At 36.9% G+C, this 19453-nt stretch overlaps 1 protein-coding gene across 8 annotated transcripts in view; it reads right to left on the bottom strand.

Moving 5' to 3' along the window:
* PHF21A (PHD finger protein 21A) overlaps window positions 1-19453 on the bottom strand; it is a 137368-nt gene that overhangs the window by 81442 nt on the left and 36473 nt on the right. For 5 of the 8 annotated variants that reach the window (XM_064658018.1, XM_064658019.1, XM_064658017.1 and 2 more), the window contains 2 exons: window positions 16487-16519; window positions 14280-14366 (listed from right to left, as the gene is read on the bottom strand). In XM_064658018.1, coding sequence (XP_064514088.1) covers window positions 14280-14366; window positions 16487-16519 — 120 coding nt within the window. The remainder of the gene's footprint in view (window positions 1-14279; window positions 14367-16486; window positions 16520-19453) is intronic. The other 3 variants (XM_064658025.1, XM_064658021.1, XM_064658024.1) reach the window with 1 other exon arrangement.

Below are 19453 nucleotides of genomic sequence, written 5' to 3'. Positions count from 1 at the left end.
ACTCCAGTTACTGCACAGCAACACGAGCACTAGCTCTGGCACAAGAGAGCAGCAGAAGCCATCAGCTAGACCAAGGAGGAGGACAGGTCGCTACTTTCACAGTAGTTGTCTAATTTGAAGCATAATCAAAGTGGCCATATAATCACAACCTACAAAATCATACCAAATCACATACCACAAGGTATGGGATACTAACTCAGTTTTGTCTCCAAATATAGTGAATTTGGTGCCTTGGAAGCACTGGTTTCAGAGTGGTTCAAAGTAAAGAAGTGCAACCTGACTCTCCTCATTTCTGCAAAGTGTTTCAGTAACTCCAGATAATGACACTACAAAGCGTTATCATCAGCCCAACCACAGGATGCTCTTAAATAGATATTGCCTCAGTAACCTGCTTACAGTCTTTCAAGGACCATTAGGAAAAGAGAAAGAAAACAGAAGTTTTTAAGAAGTAGGTTTGGGGGGCATTCTCAGTAAAAGTCAAGCATTTGTTAAAAAAAAAAAAAAAAAAAAGGAGGTACTTCTCTAGTCTAGGCTACCCAAGGCCTGTTGCCAAAATAAAATGTAAAAAAGCTTCTTTAAGAAATGTTTATATTCCATAATGGGCAACATAGACAGATTAACTCTTTCTATACATTACACGTCACACATCAATTAAATAATTTATGGAAATGCACTCAGCCCTACAAAAGAAAAGATTTCAAAACATTCTGCATTTTTAAGGTAGTCAAGGTAACAGAATGCACCGTGGGGAAAAAAATTACATTTAAGGATATTTTATTACTTTGTTTTCTATAGAACTTAATTGGACTCCTTACCAAAGCCGTTTAAATACATATATTAAACTACCTGAAGCCTTACAATAGGCAATTTTTATTTCTTATTTGCTACCTACATTACATTTGCTAGCTATTTTCTTTGCATCTTTCCCAGCACACAGAAAGCACACACCTACTTCGGGGACATTTCTCAGTTGCAAACCACCACAGCATATTGTCAGTGCAAACAGGATATGCACAAGCTGCATCATCCTTTCAGGTGATGCATCCCTCCCTCTCTCCAAAGTTTCTCCTATTTGCTGACTTCCAGAAATAGTAAGTGGGATGGAAAAAGAACTTTATCTGCAGTGAATAGAAATAGTCCACGTAGAAATGAGGTAAACACATGGCACAGTTGGACAGCTTCCCTTAAAAGCAGGTATGAAAGCAGTAATGGACACTGGGAAACACTGAGTAAACAGAGATTAGATGGACAAACAGGACTGCAACTGTTCTGAAGAGTTGAAAGTACATTTGGGTGCAACTGCTCTTATAATTCAAACCCATGCAACCAGAGGCAAAACTTTTCTCTTTTGGTAACAATAAACACCTTATGTCGTAACTTTAATAAGGGAGAGTAACCTACAGTCAGAGGTACAAATGCTTCCTCTTTCCCGCCAAACCTCAATAAGGCCACACTCCTACCAAATCTTCAAACAGAAGCACACATACCCCACACCCAAATCCACTCATAAGAAAAAAGATTCAGTAGCAACATCAACCTTAGTGCAAACTTTGTCCTCAGAGCTGGCTGCTAACAGGGCTTCCCCCCAGGGCTTCTGCAGTCCTGCCTTCCTCGCTTTTGGTTCAGACACACTCCTGTCCCCATTCTGGTCCAAGTTAATTGCATTAATCTTTTAGCTTGACATGGCAGTAATGCTATCAAGTCTTAGTGCAGAGTTCTACTAAGTGAGCCCAAGATTACTACAGCACCCAGTATTTACTGTGTGGCCTTAGAATGTGGTGTTGTTATCAGACACTGTTAGCGTAAAATTTAATTTTATAGAAATTTATACAACTAATTTCAAAATATTAAGTGAGGAGGGAAGGGGCAAGGGCTCTGTTTTCTCAGATTTACTGGCTATCCCAGCCAGTCCTAGAGAGCACAGACACTCTATCCTGTGGGTTGTAGGTATAATTGCATTAAAAAACCTAAACAAGCAACAATATACCACTGCCACATGCCTCAGACTGGGGTAAATTTTTAATCCACAACCCATTTCTCCTCTCATACAGAAGTTTATAAGAAATTATGTAACCAATTAGTCAAACCCTGTCTTTTCAAGGAGCAGACTTCAACTAAGGAGATCTTAGAATATTTAATGTGATTTGATACATGTAACTAAACACAGAGAAACCTCTAGTACCATAAATGCTAAAATGAACTTTTTGTCTCAGCATTTTCTAGCCTTAATCAGCATATTGCATGATCTGATCATTAATATTTTAAAGGCAAATAAAGGATGTAATAAAATTTTGGAGACATCTGACCTACTAAAATATTTTTGAAAGCTAAGGCTCAAAATGGCTGTATATGTGTCAGTTAAGTGGGTCTCCTGCTAACTCAGGAGAGGTCAGAAAGGAAGCTAACTATCTACTAAGTGCCATAATACACATGCTGTTTAAAACACACATTCCTGAATAGAGAAATTTAAAAGTTAGCAGAACAGCCACCATTCAAAGATATAATTAAGTGAACCATGAAGGTGAAGGAGATTCTATCACCTGCAAGGCTTCAAATGATCAGCAATTTTCATTCAAACAACTTTTGAATAATTTGGAACCCACAAAGATTATTCTGAGAAGTACATTGTGTTTAATTACATGTAGCTAAAGCCAAATGATTGGCTAAAGCCAAATCGATTATGAAATGATGGAATGAAGTGTTTACATCACTTAATACAGCAAAAAGAGATAAGCAGGACAAAGAATGAGGGAAGGGCAAAACCTGTTTATTTACCCTTTACTTTCTAAAAAGTGCTACGCAGATTACTTCATATGCACTGTGTACCAGCACCAGTGCTTTGAGAGCACTCCTGATTATTGTGGGGAACATACAAGCCTATTAAATGCTAACTCTTGTTCTGAAGGAATTTAATTTAAAACTAGCATTTATACTCAAAACTAAAAAACAGAGTAAAAGCAATGTAAAATTTCAAGTGCAAAACTTTGTTCTTGAGCATGAGGACAATAACTGTCTCTTACTATTTAAATATAAACCCCAGTATATTACACATAGAATTAAACTCATCACTGCCATATTGCAGTCCAAGGTGATGTTACCATAAAAATAAACAGGTACAGTGTATTAATGTCCCATGTAGTGACACATCCCTGCTGCTGCAGGGCTGTCCAACTCAACACTTTGATTATTGCCTGAGTTCTTGAAAAAAAAAAAAAGGTTTAGGGATACAGAACCTGACACATTTTTATATTACCATAATGCACCTTCCTACTGCAAAGGATAAAAGCAATGTGTTTGGCATTTACAACAAAAACAAAGACACAACAATACTATCAGCTGTGTTTTTGCTGGGTTTATCCAGGAAAACGCCTTGTAGAGCACCAGTAAGCTAAACCCGGCTAGTATGCCTGTTTCTAAAAATGTTTGGCTATTTATTTCCTTTCTTTTAAGTACTTTAGTTTTATGACTAATATTACATCTAGCAAGTTCTGATGACCACAAAAAAAATAGGCTGTTTGCAGATCCATCCAGCTGGCAGGCTAGTTTACCCAATGGACCATTTTGCTTGTCTGCACTTGGTGGGACTGCTTGACTTCTTGCAGCACCCAGAGACGTTTGCATTTTAAGTGTCGGTTTCTCTGGGTTCTTGAAGTTTTCTCTTTATAGTTCTCCATGTAAGTGGGATTTAAAGGCCTTCAGATAACTAAACTAAGAATAATAGACAGAAGGCCAAAAATTAAAATGGCTTCATATTAATGTTTACTGAACTCTAGTCATAGTATTTCTTGGATTTTAAAATCTGAATTGACACTCACTGAGGGCCTGACCCAGTGCTGCTGTTAATAGGAGATGCACGTAGCTCTAAACAAAAGACTGTAGAAAAGCCAAAGCGATCTACAAATTCATAATAGCTCCTAAAGACACAACCTATCATAACTATAAAAATCCTCTCCAAAAGATCTTTCCATTAACAGATCAAAATTGAATTTGTAGTATCAGCATTTCTCATTTAACTAAACTGTATTTTGCTCAAAAATTAAGACCTCTGCAAAATTTCATTCTTGACTCTTGAAACTGTCAGACAAAAGCTACACAACTAATGGAGTGTATTTAAAAGTAATTTAAAAGAAATTACTAAAATTATTTATAAAATCTCTTGCCAGTTCTCCATAAAGAAAACTGTTACAAACTCCAAATCTATTTTGTGATAGTCATGTCTAAGTCAATATATAAAGGAAATTAACATACACTAAGTTACATTTAAAGACAAAATCTTTCAAATCACTTCTGTCTGTAGCTATAAATATAAATTAGTCAGTCTCATTTGCTTTTTCAAAAGCAGCCTAGTATCTGATTACAATGTATCTCCTCCACTTCAGCACTATATTGCACTGAAACCCTTTAACACAGCAACTTTTGAAGAACCACAAAATAAAAATGACATTAAGCTATTAGAGAGCATCTGAAGGAGGGCCACGAGGATGGTGAAGGGTCTGGAGGGGAAGCCATATGAGGAGTGGCTGAGGTCACTTGGTCTGTTCAGCCTGGAGAAGAGGAGACTGAGGGAGAACTTCATTGCAGTTACAACTTCCTCATGAGGAGAAGAGGAGGGGCAGATACTGATCTCTCCTCTCTTATAGTCAGTGACAGAACTTGAGGAAACAGCATGAAGTTGAGTCAGGGGACATTTAGGTTGGATATCAGGAAAAAAATTTCACCCGGAGGGTGGGTGGGCACTGGAGCAGGCTCCCCAGGGAAGTGGTCACAGCACCAAGCCTGACACAGTTTGGACAACGCTCTCAGGCATGTGGTGTGATTCTTGTAGTGTCCTGTGAAGGACCAGGATTTGGACTCAATGATCCTGATGGATCCCTTCAACTCAGCATATTCTATGATTCTGTTGAAAGCAGACCTAATTAAAGTACCTTGACAGGTCACCAAACAACATGGTAGAAGTTCAAAATAAGGGAATAATATTCAGTTCTCTAAACATCAGTAGAATTACTTGACACTTACATGCTAACCAGATCTCCTGCACAGAGACATTTTTTCCATAAGATATAAAAAGCAGTCCTGGTCAGGTAAGCAGAAGAAATTCTAACATTTAGGACAGAATGAGATTTTGCTGATTTTCATTTATTTGAAGTGGATGATACTGACACAGTAAAACACCCCAATAATTCATTCTGAAGAGTCTTGCTGTATGAAAGAAGCACCTATCAAACCAGCCTTTAAGTGCTGGATTCCTGCATATTACAGAAGACAAGGCATTGAGAAAGTAGTTCTTAGATGGCAGGTAGCATTGAAACTTGGACAGCCAGTAAGCAGTTCTCATTTGGAAAAAAACTTAGAAATTGAAAGGCTCCTTCTGTTTCCAAGTTTCAAATGGAGAGCAGTACCTTTAGGTCACACAATTTTAATTGCGCAGCAGACAAATGTTAGGAGCTTAGTGTTCTGGAATGCTATAAAACACTTCCCCTAAATTATTTACTTGGAGAATGGGATATATTTCTGTTTCTTGAGATATGTGACAAAACTGAGAATGAGCTGGAGAATCCAAGAGCGTCATTTTGCCCAAGTTGATCGCTGAAGCATTTATTACCAGCCCAAAGGTGTGTGTGGAACTTTGATGCTAGAAAGCTGCTGACAATCACGCACTTCCACACCACTCTGAGCTGGCCACAACTCTAAAGGACAAACCGCTGCTCTGAGAAGCTGCCATACTGGAATGAAAATGAAGCAATTTATAGAGAGTGCATGGATGGAGCAAGACTCCACAGGCTTAAATACTGCCAAGTGTTTGAATTTTCAAAAGTCTAAAATAAAAGGATAGTCACTTGCTATTCTGCAGGACATCAGGCAGCTCTAAAGCATATGTCTCAAAAATTCACACTACATATTATAGTTCTGATGTGATTTTTCTCTGTTTGTTTTTAAAGGAAAAAAAGGCGAACAACTTCTGCCTTCTATAAGCAGTACAAACCAACACCGAGGTGTTTCTTTTTGGGTAAGGAAAAAGCTGGCTTATTTCTCCTTGCTACACAGGGCAGTCTGGGTCCAACTCTTTTACACAGTAGTGTCCATTTACTATTGACACATTGCCAATATTTTACTGAGGAAACTTTGAGAAAGAAAAGGCAGGGGGGAAAAAATAAGAATAACAACTACTTAACTATTTTTAACTTACCTCACCTAGCTTTGGAGGGAGTTTACAGGAGAAAGAAGATATGCTCATCATAACTCAAGGGCTTTCTCCCTGCTACTTTTCAGAAGTCTACCATAACAAGACACTTAGAATTTCTCACTATTAAAAAAAGAATGGAACAAGAATTCTTTTCCACAGAATACATCAGATCAATGCTGTAGTGAAAACAAGTAATGAACTGAAGCCTAATCTTCCTAGAAGTTTTTTTACAGACAGTAGAGTGAGAGGTGGGCCTTCATAAAGGCAACACAGAACAGTAAAAATTAGGTTCCTTTGTATGAATTGCCTCCTGGGAAGTACTCTGTCTTTATCACTCTACTGATCCCCACAGTAATTCAAACTTCATTCCAGCAAAACTCCCATCATAATTCTGGAGTCACCAGTGCCTAAATCTGTTACATTACAATTAGGGGGGAAAGTTGAAAAAGACACCTTACACATCACCACCAGTTTTGACAAACACAGCATAAAAGAGAAAAAACTCAGGGAATAACAGACCTAATTAAAACAAAACCACACCAAGAAAACCTATATTTCATCTGGCCACCACCTACCTTCCCACCCCATCAGACATCTCTCCTAACTTATCTAAAAGCAGGGGAAGAGTTGTTCTAAAGAGATTGTACACCTTTTGGAGTTTCTGAAAGTCATAACAAGCATTTGAAAAGTTAAGCCAGAAATAAATACAATAGTGAAAGGAAGTGACTGTGTATAATGACTGGAAATAGGTGGATTCACATTGACATTCTATTTGAAGATAATAAACCACTCTTAATTATTTCTATGGATAAAAAACGTATACCAGATTATCATTTCAGTAAATCACAACATTTCCTAAGGATGAAGAACGCATTCTCTCCCTACAACCATGTGAATATAGAAAAGAAAGCACAGAGATTTCATGAAACTCCATAAAGGATGTTCTTACCCTTTCAATCTGTAGGTTTGTTCTCTCTTTAAGCCCTTCAAGGACTGAGCCTATCACAGTCTCCACAATAAAATGAGGAAAAAAATTCATAGTGACTAAGTAACAAGGGCAGATAACATTTAATTAGAAAAGTCAAACCTGAAAATAAACCTTTTATAAAGTGTAATTGCATTTGGCCCTCTCATGCTTCCTTAGCGTGTCATCTTCTCTCTAAAACACAACAAATTATTGTCACATTCATCTCGGTCCTTTTCAAAACTATGCATGAGGAGTTGAACTGAGTGGTTCCACAATGCACTGTGAGGGTGTAATGCGTGACCCATATGTTGGAAAACACCACCTAACACTGTCTATCCTAGTCAGTCTTGCTCTTGGCATAGTACCATGAAAGATAATATTTACTAATAAAAGTATTTTAGCCCATAGCTGTACTACACTCAGTAACTCAAAAAATCCCACAATCTCAGGAAGTGGTTTATTTTCAAATCGAGTACCTGTCAGGAGAGCACAAACAGCAGAGACAAGCTTTTGTCTGTACTCTAAGCATTGGACACACTGTTTTTCTCTCTTCTCCCTCCCAAAATTCAACACTTCACAAGAGCTGGGGACCAAATAACTCCAATAGCAACTAAAGATCCATAAGGCTCTGAAAAGCAGATCCCTGAATTTGATTCCTTTTCTAACCCTGACACACTCAGAATAAATCAAAATACTGTTTCTGTGGCTATGAAGTTGTTCCACTGAAGCATGCAGAACAGAGCAGAATGGACTACTTTAATCTGTCTTCACTTATAAAAATTCATTAGTAGATTTAATCCCTTTTCCCAGCATCCAACTAAGAGGCCTTTAAGAGTGCTATACAAAACAACCTAAATCCCAGTCATCACCATCTAATGCTTCACTTGTGTTTCCTTCAAGTATAAAAGGGAAAAGGGAATAGGAGGCCTTGAAATAACTACTGATGTGTGAGGTTATCCAGCAAGTCAAAACATGCAGGAACACCTAATAACCAACTCTTGCCATCAGTAGGGGATTTTCAAGGAAATACGGTAGTTTAATTGCCCATTTTCCATCTACAATGGTGATTTTCAACCAGAGCAGGCTATTTTGGAGTTATGCCCTGGCTTATATGGAGATGAAAGATGTATCCAACCAGGTTCAATTAAAAAAGTTCTCCAGCTGCCTCTAAATCTGGCTTAAATATAGCATGAACTCAAGAATTAAAAGTTGGGCCAGAAAATCAGTGCTGAATGAAGAGTAACAGGGGGGAGGTGTGGAGAGTTTTTCTTCTTTTGTGATATCAAGAAATGGTCACTTGCATTTCCTAAATTGAGTTACCTCACTGCTAATGTACATATCTAATAGATATGCAAAAATTAAGTTCACAAACCACCAGTGAGAAGGTCTAGATGGAGTTACATTAAGAGAAGAATGAGAAATCCAATTTTAGATGCCAGTATGGGTTTAATCATGACTTAAGTGTTACAAAAGGTCTGAGATAGTTTAGTAATATTTCAGTCATATACAAATGATCACAACATAAGTTATGATCATAAGAGAGTTCACAGCAAAAGAGGCAGCGGGGAGAGATGCATGCACTCTGCCTACCTACAATCATCTGTACAACATTCAAAATTTGCTTCAGTCAGTATATCTTGAGAATATAGAAGATGATAACTTAATGAGAAGCCATTATATTCACATTTTCACACAAAATTTGGATGCAAATTAAATAAATACCAAAGATTAAAATAGTAAGCTTATGCAGATTTCTCGAACAAACATTCACCTTCTAAGCAGGTGCTGTTCACACTGATCACATGGTTCAAAAGGGCCTGACAATTCACTGAGGCAGTTAACTCACTCCTCCTTATGTCCAGGTAGAGTAGTATCTTTTTAGCAGGAAAAATAAGTGACTACTCCATATCATCTAAGAAAGGAATCTACAGTTGTTTTTCATATATTTTAAGACTGCTTTATAAACAGTTGGCATAAATGGATGCTTGCAGTTACATGGAAATTAGCATATCTTTATCATTCACGCCATTTACTTAAAAAAGATCAGTGTTTAATAATATGCACAGCTCCAGATAAACAACTGGAACTAAAATTAGGCATCACCTGCCTCAAGTTATTAGTAACTAAGTGTTCATATGGCATATTTGTACACTTGGTCCATTGCTGACCAAGTAACTGGAATTTTAATATGCTCTTGATGAATCTTGGAGAAAGAAGGTATCAGAAACTCCAGACAAAACTGACAGGAGTGAGAAGTAAGTGACTTCATTATTTATTTCCAGGTTTTGAGCCCTGAAGTTCTCATGGTGTTCATCAGGCATATCTACAACATACAGGCATACCTTGCCTATCTTCTTAGGCACGAGCATTTCAAAGTGCTCTTTGCTACCTGCTAACTGTACCCAGTTTCCCCTCTGCTCTCCAGCGTTCTTGCATTCACCTTCCTCTCACCAAATCACTGCTTTTTCTCTTTACAGAACACAATGGAACATGTTTCAGGTACAATTTTCTGGTAATGTGTTCAAAAAGCCTCCATAAAAATTCACTTTTACTATGATTGACAACTGTTCAAGAAGAACAGTCTCATAGGATGAATTTATGCACATTACCAATCTTTTCATTACTCAGTTATGGTACCTGTAATAAATATAGCAACATTAATGCTTAAAGCTATTCCTGACAGTTTTTGAAGACTTAAATAACAAGTTTCCTTTGTCAATCTAAACCACATGTTTACATTTATTCAACTATACAAAACCATGGTTAAATTACACTACCATTTTCTAAATCTTCCCCAAATCCCTGTTCTCATTACCTGCTATTTAGTGGCAAGGTTAAAAGGAGTCTCACTCTGAATCTACAGGATTTAGAATAAACTCATCTACCCAAATTTCCTGTAAACTTTAAATACAAGCAAAATTCACCAGATTTGCCTCTTCATAATAATAGGGATAAGCTTGCTTTTATAGTATGCATTTTTTCTAATTATATTCCACAGTTTCAACTCTTCTTCATAGTAAAGTATGTGAAGTTTTTCCTCTACAAAAAAATAAAACCTTAAGTATCCCTATGCTAACAACTATTTTTGAGTACTTTTTCCTACATATATACAGCTCTTCAGAAATCAAAATAACAAAGGGAACCACTTTATTCTTTCAATGTCATGAGCAAATGCATTAGAAAACAACTGAGTTTTGACAACATCGTTTTCCTCAAGATTCAAAGAATTTCACTGCAACTATAGTAAGAGACATTTCCATTTTCTTTTCAAATACAAAGGAAAGAGCCATGTGATTTCTTTAGTACATGCTTATCATCATCACCTTTTTACCATAGAGTCAAAAGACTACTCCTGTAAGCTTTCTTCCACATTTAAGACAGAATATTGCTTCAACTTTTCCAAGAGATTGTGATAAGGACACATGTAGAAATTCCTCTGTATTTGACCTGATATTGCTAAAGAAAAAAAATAAGGGCATTTTTTTCCTGCCCACTTCTTTCTTTACAGTTCTTTAGTCAAATAAACATGACCTCTTCTTTGTCACTGGAAATAAGTACTGTTATGATACATAATAATATCTAAGTTCCTAATAATTTTTTTTAAATTAACCATGAGAGAAAAGAGGCAGAAGAACAAGTGTTACTTCAAGATTACATACCTCCTGCTCCTCTGTGTTAGGACTGCTCTACTTCAGTCTTTCACTGGTATCACTGGTAGCAACCCCCACCCATCTCCCCAAAGTAGAAAAAGGTATACACTGGTAAACTTCCTCACAGAAAAATTAAAAAAATACATTCTTTATGGTTTTTTATTGTAAAGGCTATATTTAACCCAGTCAAAAGCTGAATACTGATAAGTAATTACAGGTAAAAGTCTAAAAATCAGAACACCAAAGGAAGACACTATCATAGAACAAAAGGGAAGGAAAGACTGCTAAAACTATGACTTTCTTCCAAAGATGTAAAAACATAATTAAAAAAACAGCGCTCCACAGCAACACAGTTAATTTGCATTTACAACTCAAGCTTAGATTTGGCAATTACAACTGTTCTGCAAAAAGTTACTCTTGACTTCTCTTTATTGAGGAGAGGGGTGGGAGAAGAAAGAAGAAATCAGTATTAAGACCAATGCGTTCAGGGTTTCTGAACTGCAGCTCTCGTATTTACAGTTGAGGAGCAAGACTGTTAAACTGAATTCACCTTATTGCCCTCAGATTAGAAAAAAGGTAAGCATAGATTAGAACTCTCTGGTAATACCATAAAGAGGAAAATTCTTATTGCCCTTTAAATGCAAGTTATCTTAAAGTAAATTTTTTTCCTTTTGCAGTTTTCCTTTCACGAGATAAATACACTTAGAATACATTGGTCCATCGTCTCTTAGGTGAAACAAATCAAAGCACTTATTTTCACCTCTTTGACATTTTCAAAAAAAAATACGAATATATGACATACCTTATGCTGCAACAGTTCAACCCTGCATCAGCTAACAAATCTCTTTATGTTTAAGCCTACACACATACAGCCTACCTGCCTTCTTTTTGTACTTCGCCAGATCTCCTCAATTTCACAAACTTCTGAACAGAACTGTCATTATTAATTCTCAGCAAGACACCTAAGCCACTATGAATCACTGCAGCAACTGGCAGCAAGTGTTGGCACTACTCTCACAATGCTTCAGAAATGGAGAGAAGTCCTAAAGCAACTAAAAGCTTTCAGCTAACCTACCGCTGACTTGGTTCTTGCACAAGCCTTCAGGCAACTTCATTAAATAAGAGAGCAAAGAAAAAACGTGCATTAGGGTGACATAACATTTCAGAAGCCAGAAATATTTCATTATTCTACCTCTCTAACACCAGGGTCTCAGCTCCTTGCCACTGTCTCCAAGTAGGAACACCACATGGGCTGGAACTTTAGTTTTTCACACTTCATTAAAAGACTATTGAACAATTATGCCTCCTGTAACTGTCCACAGTAGAGTCAGGCCCTCAGAGTTTGTTCACTGAACATCAGGCATCAAAACTACTTGGCTCTAAACAAGAGGACAGATGACACATGTTGCACTCCTTCTTAAGACAGGCACTGCACAATGTAAGGCATTTATTTACTATGCAAAATTGCACATTTCTTCATACTGTGTGAAAATTAAATTGTTGAATAATTTTCTCCCCATAAAACAATTCATAACAATTATTTTTCCTAAAGAGAAACGGAAGTGAGAACAGAAAAAAGGGCTTTGTGTAGTCTCTAAGATGCTGCTCAACTCTACATTGCTAAGCCACAGATGTCTGTCTACGCAACAGATTCCTTCAAATAAGAGGGAGTGAGCATTTCTTTGCATTGGGAAATTGTGGTTATTTTCCCAGAACTCATATTTGCCATGATTGTTGCATTTGAGCAGCCATACTACTTTAACAACATTGTCATCTGGGACACTGGCAGTTCTGCAGTCCAGCAGTAGATATAACAAATATTCAACCTTGAAGAATCATAGAGAAGTTCACTATTGTTGTTCTGACAATCAAACCAACAAAAATACAAGGAAGTAAACTGTACTGTGACTTCATATTGACTGTGTTAACTGTGTGGTAGAAGTGAAGTCAGAAACTTGCATTTCCAAGTCTTTTGGAAACTTAACCCATGTTCATCCCATGGCAAGTGCGTTTTAGTACCTTGAGCTATAGTTGTCAGCAGAAAAGATACAGTTGCATTTCTAGTGATGGGTAATTTAAAATACATGTTAGTATAGACCACTGTAACACTAACTTTAAACAGTTGTAAATACAGGTTTAAAAGTTTTGGCAAGATGTACTTATTTTCTTACACTGCACTCCCTATCTCACTGCCTGTCCGTGCTCATCATGTGAACAGGGAGTCAATATGACCTGCTTCGTGGCATCAAGACAAGCTAATTTTGAAATTACCATGGGCATCCAGAGCTTACCAGAGAATCTTGAAATGGCTTGCTGTGAGACACAGCCACATGCAGAGGCTCATGCTGGTTCTAGAGAATAAATCATCTTCAAGAGAGGCACGCTATCACATCACCAAAACCTCAGGTTTTGTTGAACTAGTATTCTCATTAAAAAATCATTTTCTTTATTATACTTACATGTTCCTTCCTAGATTCACTGTTCCCCTACCAAAACATACTATAATTTTTTTAGTAAAATGAATTTTTAGATAAACGTTAATACTATCTGCCCGTTTTCTTATGAAAGGTAATTCTCAAAACAGAACACATTCAGCTAGGAACAGATGAACACAGATATCTAGATGTGACACTGATGCATTTCTACCTATATTTCTACCTATGCACATGCTCTAAAATGTTTCACCCCTTCAAAGGTGTTGTCTATTGACCTAATTTGGTTCCATTATTGACACTATAAGCAATACAATTAAGGAACTGCTTAAATCAGTTTACATGGGAGTGGGATGGAGTGGTGTATGAGGGATTTGCATATGTGTTGCTGTTTTGTTTTTTTAAAAACAAAACAGAGAACAAGTTTTGTAGATCTCTCAATGTTACTTATTTTTCTTGTAGTTACCCACAAAGCACATCTTCAAATTCAACAATCTTTCTAACTTATACTTTAGATCTGTCAGAGAGAATTCCTACCAAATGGCAAACATAAGACAATTGTGGTGTAATCTGCCATGGTAAAAACAGTCAACTAATTTCCAAGTTGTCTATCAGGTACCCATAACTGACATGAATTAGTTGGGCTAGACATGAAGAAAAATTCCAGCATACCCACCCATATACACAGTATGGCCAAACTAAGAGAAAATCTAGAGATGTGCCTAAACCAGAACAGTCTGGTTTAGAATAAGTTCTAAGATAATAATACAGGAAGTGACAAAATTCATCCATTTTCCCATCTCCCTTAAAATAAAACATTTGTTTCAACACAAGAAAAATTGCTATAGCTTCCACTGATTAAACGAGTTGCTTGTCTGATAGACTCACAATAACTCATCCTATCTTTTGTTGAGAAATCCAATAAAAATCAAAAATGTCTTGATGCCCACACTTATTTTTGCACTTAAAAATTTAGCAGCTCTCTTGGAAGCTAGGAAAAGAGACATCTTTAAAACAGGATGTTAAAAATACATCTGTTTCCCTACCTGTTTCTCACTCAGAGCTGTGATTTTGGCTTGAAGTTCATGAAGCTGTTTCTTCAAATCAGCGTTCTGATTAGAAAGAAAAAATATCTGTGAGAAAGATATTCCATTTGTTAACATAGAGTAGTAGCAGGAAGGTGGTTTGTTTTTTTGTTTTGTTTTTGCATAGTGTACTACAAATACAGCACCTCTGGATGTACAGCCAATAAAATTCAAGAGGCTCAAAAAAGCCTGACTTAAGTCACTGAGTGCAACGATAATCAGGGGACCTTTCCAGCACTCAGAGAGTGACAACCCAGATTGGAATGAAGATTTCATTAAAACATCCATTAGTGCTTATCACACTATAAAAAGCACATTTGTACATTTCATCAAGTTTACAAATTAAATGAGAAATGTTTGTTAATATGTAGAACAACAGCATCGTACTGTATATAACAGCATGCTATGGTATCTTATCTAAAACATTCTCACCTATGCTACTTATGCAAAGACATTATACATTTAACTGTATAGAGCATCAAACATATCTATTAAATCTTAACTGACATACATATCAAATAAAGGCACACATATCCAAGTCTTAATTTCCATATATGTTTATGACTTAGACTGTACTAAAGGGAATTACATTTGCCTTACCACATCATTCATATCACTACTTTGCCTACAATAGTCTTTTCTTAAACTTAAGATTTGAAAGCCATAAGCATCACTACAAAGATGCACACAGGAAACAACTTTTACCAGGACTTTTTCTTTCCTACTAAAAATAAAATAAAACTTAAAAAAACATCTGTCCATTGTTTAAAACCAATGAAGCTCTACAGAAACATGACAGGGAAGCAAGTATTTCTTAATTTTTCTCTTTTTCCACTTTTTTTGTTCTCATTTACATCTAAACTTTTTACACTAGATTAAGCAGGTTCAGTGCTACATAGAAAAATTAAAACATAGGACTAATATCATTACAGGTACAACATGCTCAGGGCATATTCCCTATTTCTATATTCCTCCATTCAACTCTGAAATGCATTACAATCTCAGTTTGTAGATACTCTTCTCCATTTCTAGCAAAACCAGATATTGCCACTCATCCCCCTTTCTTTTAGATTCCACTTAATAATCTAGGATAAAAATGCATTAAGAGCATTGGAAGCAGAGACCAGGTTTACTCTTCCTGACTCTTGGAACTTTGCACGGCTGCTTGCAGCATGATCTCACTTTCAGCAGATATAAACTGAGAACAAACTGCTCTGCAGTCTAATTGTTAGCACACCTGCCCAGCGAGTAAGGGTAGCACAGACCTTACCTAAATCCCATCAGAATAAGGAAGTTCTAGAAAACAGATTTTCCAATATACCCTACTTCCAGTTCAACTCTCCCCGTCAGGGGTCCAGCTACTTGACAGTTATTAAAAACTGTCTTCTTCGCTGAGATCAAAAAAAATATACATTCAGAAAAATTACAGGGCATTTACTAATGTATGGGGATGGGAGCATTTTAATAGCAAGCCTCAAGTGAGCTGCCTTTATCCCTCTCCTTAACATTTCAGACTGGTTTGAGAACTCCACAGAATTCCCCATTCAGCAGAGTGCTTAACTGCTGTAGAGTAAAAACCCAGTCACCTTACACAGTTACTGGAAAAGGGATAACTTCTGCTGTCTATGTAAGGAGTCTAGTTATCCAACCTCAGTAGCTCTGAAAGTTCCCAAGGCCAAGTGCCCACTCTTTGGACACTACAGTGCTGGTAAGATACCTAAGACAGGCAATAAGGACATAGCCTTAAGCTACATTATTTGAACAAATTTTCTTGGACAGAATATCCTCTCACTTCTTGTACTGTGAACCTTCTTATACTCAAAAAAATAAAAAAGCTATTTCTAACAATGGCACCTTTGATAAAGAACAGCTTCTAACAGAATCATAAACTTACTGCACATTTGAACGGCACCAAAGCCCACAAGGGTCACTTGATTTAAACCAATAAGGATACATATGAGGTAAAAACTCCATAATGGCAAGAGTTTTGGTTTTGTTTTAAACTATCCAACAGTCATTGTTCCAAAACTTGTTCATAAGTTTTCTTCTAAACACTGTGTTAGCAAGAAAGAATGTGATCAAGAAATATCTAGAATTCTCAAGCTTCATGCACTGTTATTTCCTGCATTTTTACGGGTAAATAATCCAGTATAAAAATAAATAGTTACCTGTGGATCTTGCTTCATTTGGGCAACCAATTTCTAGAAAGAAAACAGATGTAACAATACAATGAAGGTTTCATTACAGATCTTGTTGAAGAGTTTAAAAGTCAGTATTTTTGAAGAACTTTTGTAAAAGCAAAATACTTAGTTTACAGCATTTCAATAGCAAGGCATGGAGTCCAGTATTATATAATTTCCAAACACATTCTTATTAATATAGTAAAACAACTGTACTAAGCCATCGCTTCTGCTCCTCCTCAACAGCTCTTGAATAAGTGATGCTTTTTAATGACAATTTAAGCCAGCTGGGTAAGATAATCTAATAGCTGTGTCTCCTCTAGAACTGCTGCCTTCTTTGCTTGCAGTCACAAGAAACACAAATCACAGATAATCACTGCAGGCACAAAAGCTGTTTGTATATTCAAGAGCACAATGTTTCAAGTACTATGGCTCTGCCTGTGTGTTGGCTCCGCTGGTACCAGATGGAAGACCCATGTTCAGAAGTATCTTTGCCACTTTTCTCCCTCAAAGAGAGATTGAGATCATTGTAGAAGAGATGCCCTCCACATCCAAGGGAAAGCAGACAGATTGTTACCATTCACCATTCTTCCTCCTTCACTTCCTTTAGGCAGCTGCAGGAGAATGCTGTCTATTGCTAAGCAAGAAAAAAGTCAGCAACGAAAAACAGAGCCCAGATTGAAGAGACAAGATAAACCAAAAATTCCCCATTTCTTTTTTGGTTACAGCCACATTTATTCATCACATCACCATGTCCCTTCCACACATGCAAAGAACCATGTAAAGTCTCTACTTTCTTCTTCATTTACTCATCAGAATCAGGAAAAGGAGTGAAAAACAGAAGGACAAAGCAAGCAAGAAAAACACATGTTCTATTCCGCCTTCATTGATACCACTCAGAGAATTCAAATTGTCAGCTAATTCTCTTTAAAAGTTTATTTCCTTTCATATCCTAAAAACTGTACTAAAAAAAAAAAAACAAAGATAATTTTGCATCAGACCACAGGTTTACCTGCTGCATTTTCTAGTAGTAGCCATTAGCAAAAAACAGATGCATTAGCAGAGAGTCCATGCTGGACAAGCATACAGCGTTATTTCTCATCTTTCAAAAATTTACATCTCTGATGTCTTCAAAGATTACATCTTAGGTTTAATAGCTTGTAGCACACATTTCTTTGATTTATCTGCCTTAATTACTTTTTAAACTCAGGAAAACACTCTAGATTCTGTGACAATAAGTTCCCAAGTTAAACTAAAGGATGACCTTTTTCTTTTGAATCTGTCTCCTTACAATGCAAGCATGAGAGACTAATACAATTACAGAAAACCAGAGCTGACTTGAGTCAAAAGGAGTTGGAAGTTGGACTCAATGATCCTTACAGGTCCCTTCCAACTCAATATTATATGATTCTATGGCTGCTTCTCTATTCAGCTTCTTCCTACATTTTTTCCACAACACATATTCCTCTATCACTCATCACTTCTTCAGACTGAGAGTCTCCTCATGCACAAATCATTCCATTGCTTTGTTCACTCTTGGCACTCTTCCCTGTACTTCTCTAGTTTGCCTCTATCATCTGGAGACAAAGTTTAAAACTGCATGCAATGCTCAGGTACTCTGTACTGCAAGAACTCCCTCCACTGTCCTAACTGCCAATTCACAGCCTGCTATTGCAGCTGTAAAACTGAGCCTGTTTTTCCAAAGTGCATCACTTGGCATTTATCTAAGCTGAGCATTATTGTTTCGTCATGCTGCCATTCAGCGTCACAGGCACACTCAGCTTATTTTTCCTTGCTGCTTCCTGCCACATTAGAATTTGACAAGCAACAGATCTGTTAGTTTTTATACAAAGTGCTCCTGCAGACACAGTCGTAAGACAATACGGTCAGTACTGTAAACTGCTCACGAGGCATTGCTAAATTTATGAATCACAAAGCATTGCATCATGCAATCCTAGGGAAAAAATATCTTCTTTTGCACTAGCCACAAGCACAAGTTAAATTTTAGATATTTTAAAACATACTGATCTTTCTGGTATGAAATAAGGAAAATTATGGTTTAGGTTCTTTCCCCACATCAGTTCAAGGAATCATCCACAAAACCCAATCCTTCTGTAAGAATAGCTAAATATAACTTCTTTAACACCTCTTGTGATCAAAACTATGAAGAGCAGACTGCTTCAAAATAACCTTAATTAAGTCAACACAGTAGCAGAATGAAGTACTTAGATTAGATGCATTTCTTCTCAGGACAATCAATATAGCTTTGACATTGAAGCCATTTGAATATTCAAGTTGTATTACACTGACATAGCAAGTGATCTGGTCAGATGTCATTCATGGAGGATTCTCTGTAAAAATGAAACCAAAAAGTAGCTTTTTCTAAACAACACAACACTTTATTTGGGTCCTTACTGGTAGTTTAAGACTCACTTTGCCAAAGCAGCATTTTTGAAAGCTTCAGACAGTTCTGGAGGTGAAATAGAATAGGCAGGAAACAAGGAGCTATTCCACAAACAAAACCACAGTCATACTGAACAGCACTTTGTACAGCCATGGAAGCAGTCACAAGCAGTACACTGCATCAGGAACCTGGGAGGCTTTGACCACAGTGCTGAGCTGAACTCCGTACAGGATCACAGACACCTGTGACCACTTGCAATGGGACAAAAAACCCTGACTGGATGAGTGTTGGCAAGCTTTTCTAGAGAGTCCTCAGAAAAAGAAATAGTAGATAAGTAAAAGATGACAAGAGACACTGCTCCATAAATCCTGAACAAAAAGAAGGGATATATTGTTTATTTCAGTTCAGAGCTCACTTTTAATGAGGATTGGGCAAAGCTAAAGCAAACAGGGTCAAAAAAAATTTAAGCTGTTAAAAAAAGTCTTTTTGGACATATTCCAGTCTTCATCCCTGTTCAGCATTGTCATTATGAACAGATGCTAAACATTATT

Source organism: Pseudopipra pipra, chromosome 6, assembly GCF_036250125.1.
Source record: "Pseudopipra pipra isolate bDixPip1 chromosome 6, bDixPip1.hap1, whole genome shotgun sequence".
Taxonomy (NCBI): domain Eukaryota; kingdom Metazoa; phylum Chordata; class Aves; order Passeriformes; family Pipridae; genus Pseudopipra; species Pseudopipra pipra.
The sequence above is the reverse complement of the archived record's forward strand: the minus strand, read 5'-3'. Positions and strand labels throughout refer to the sequence as shown.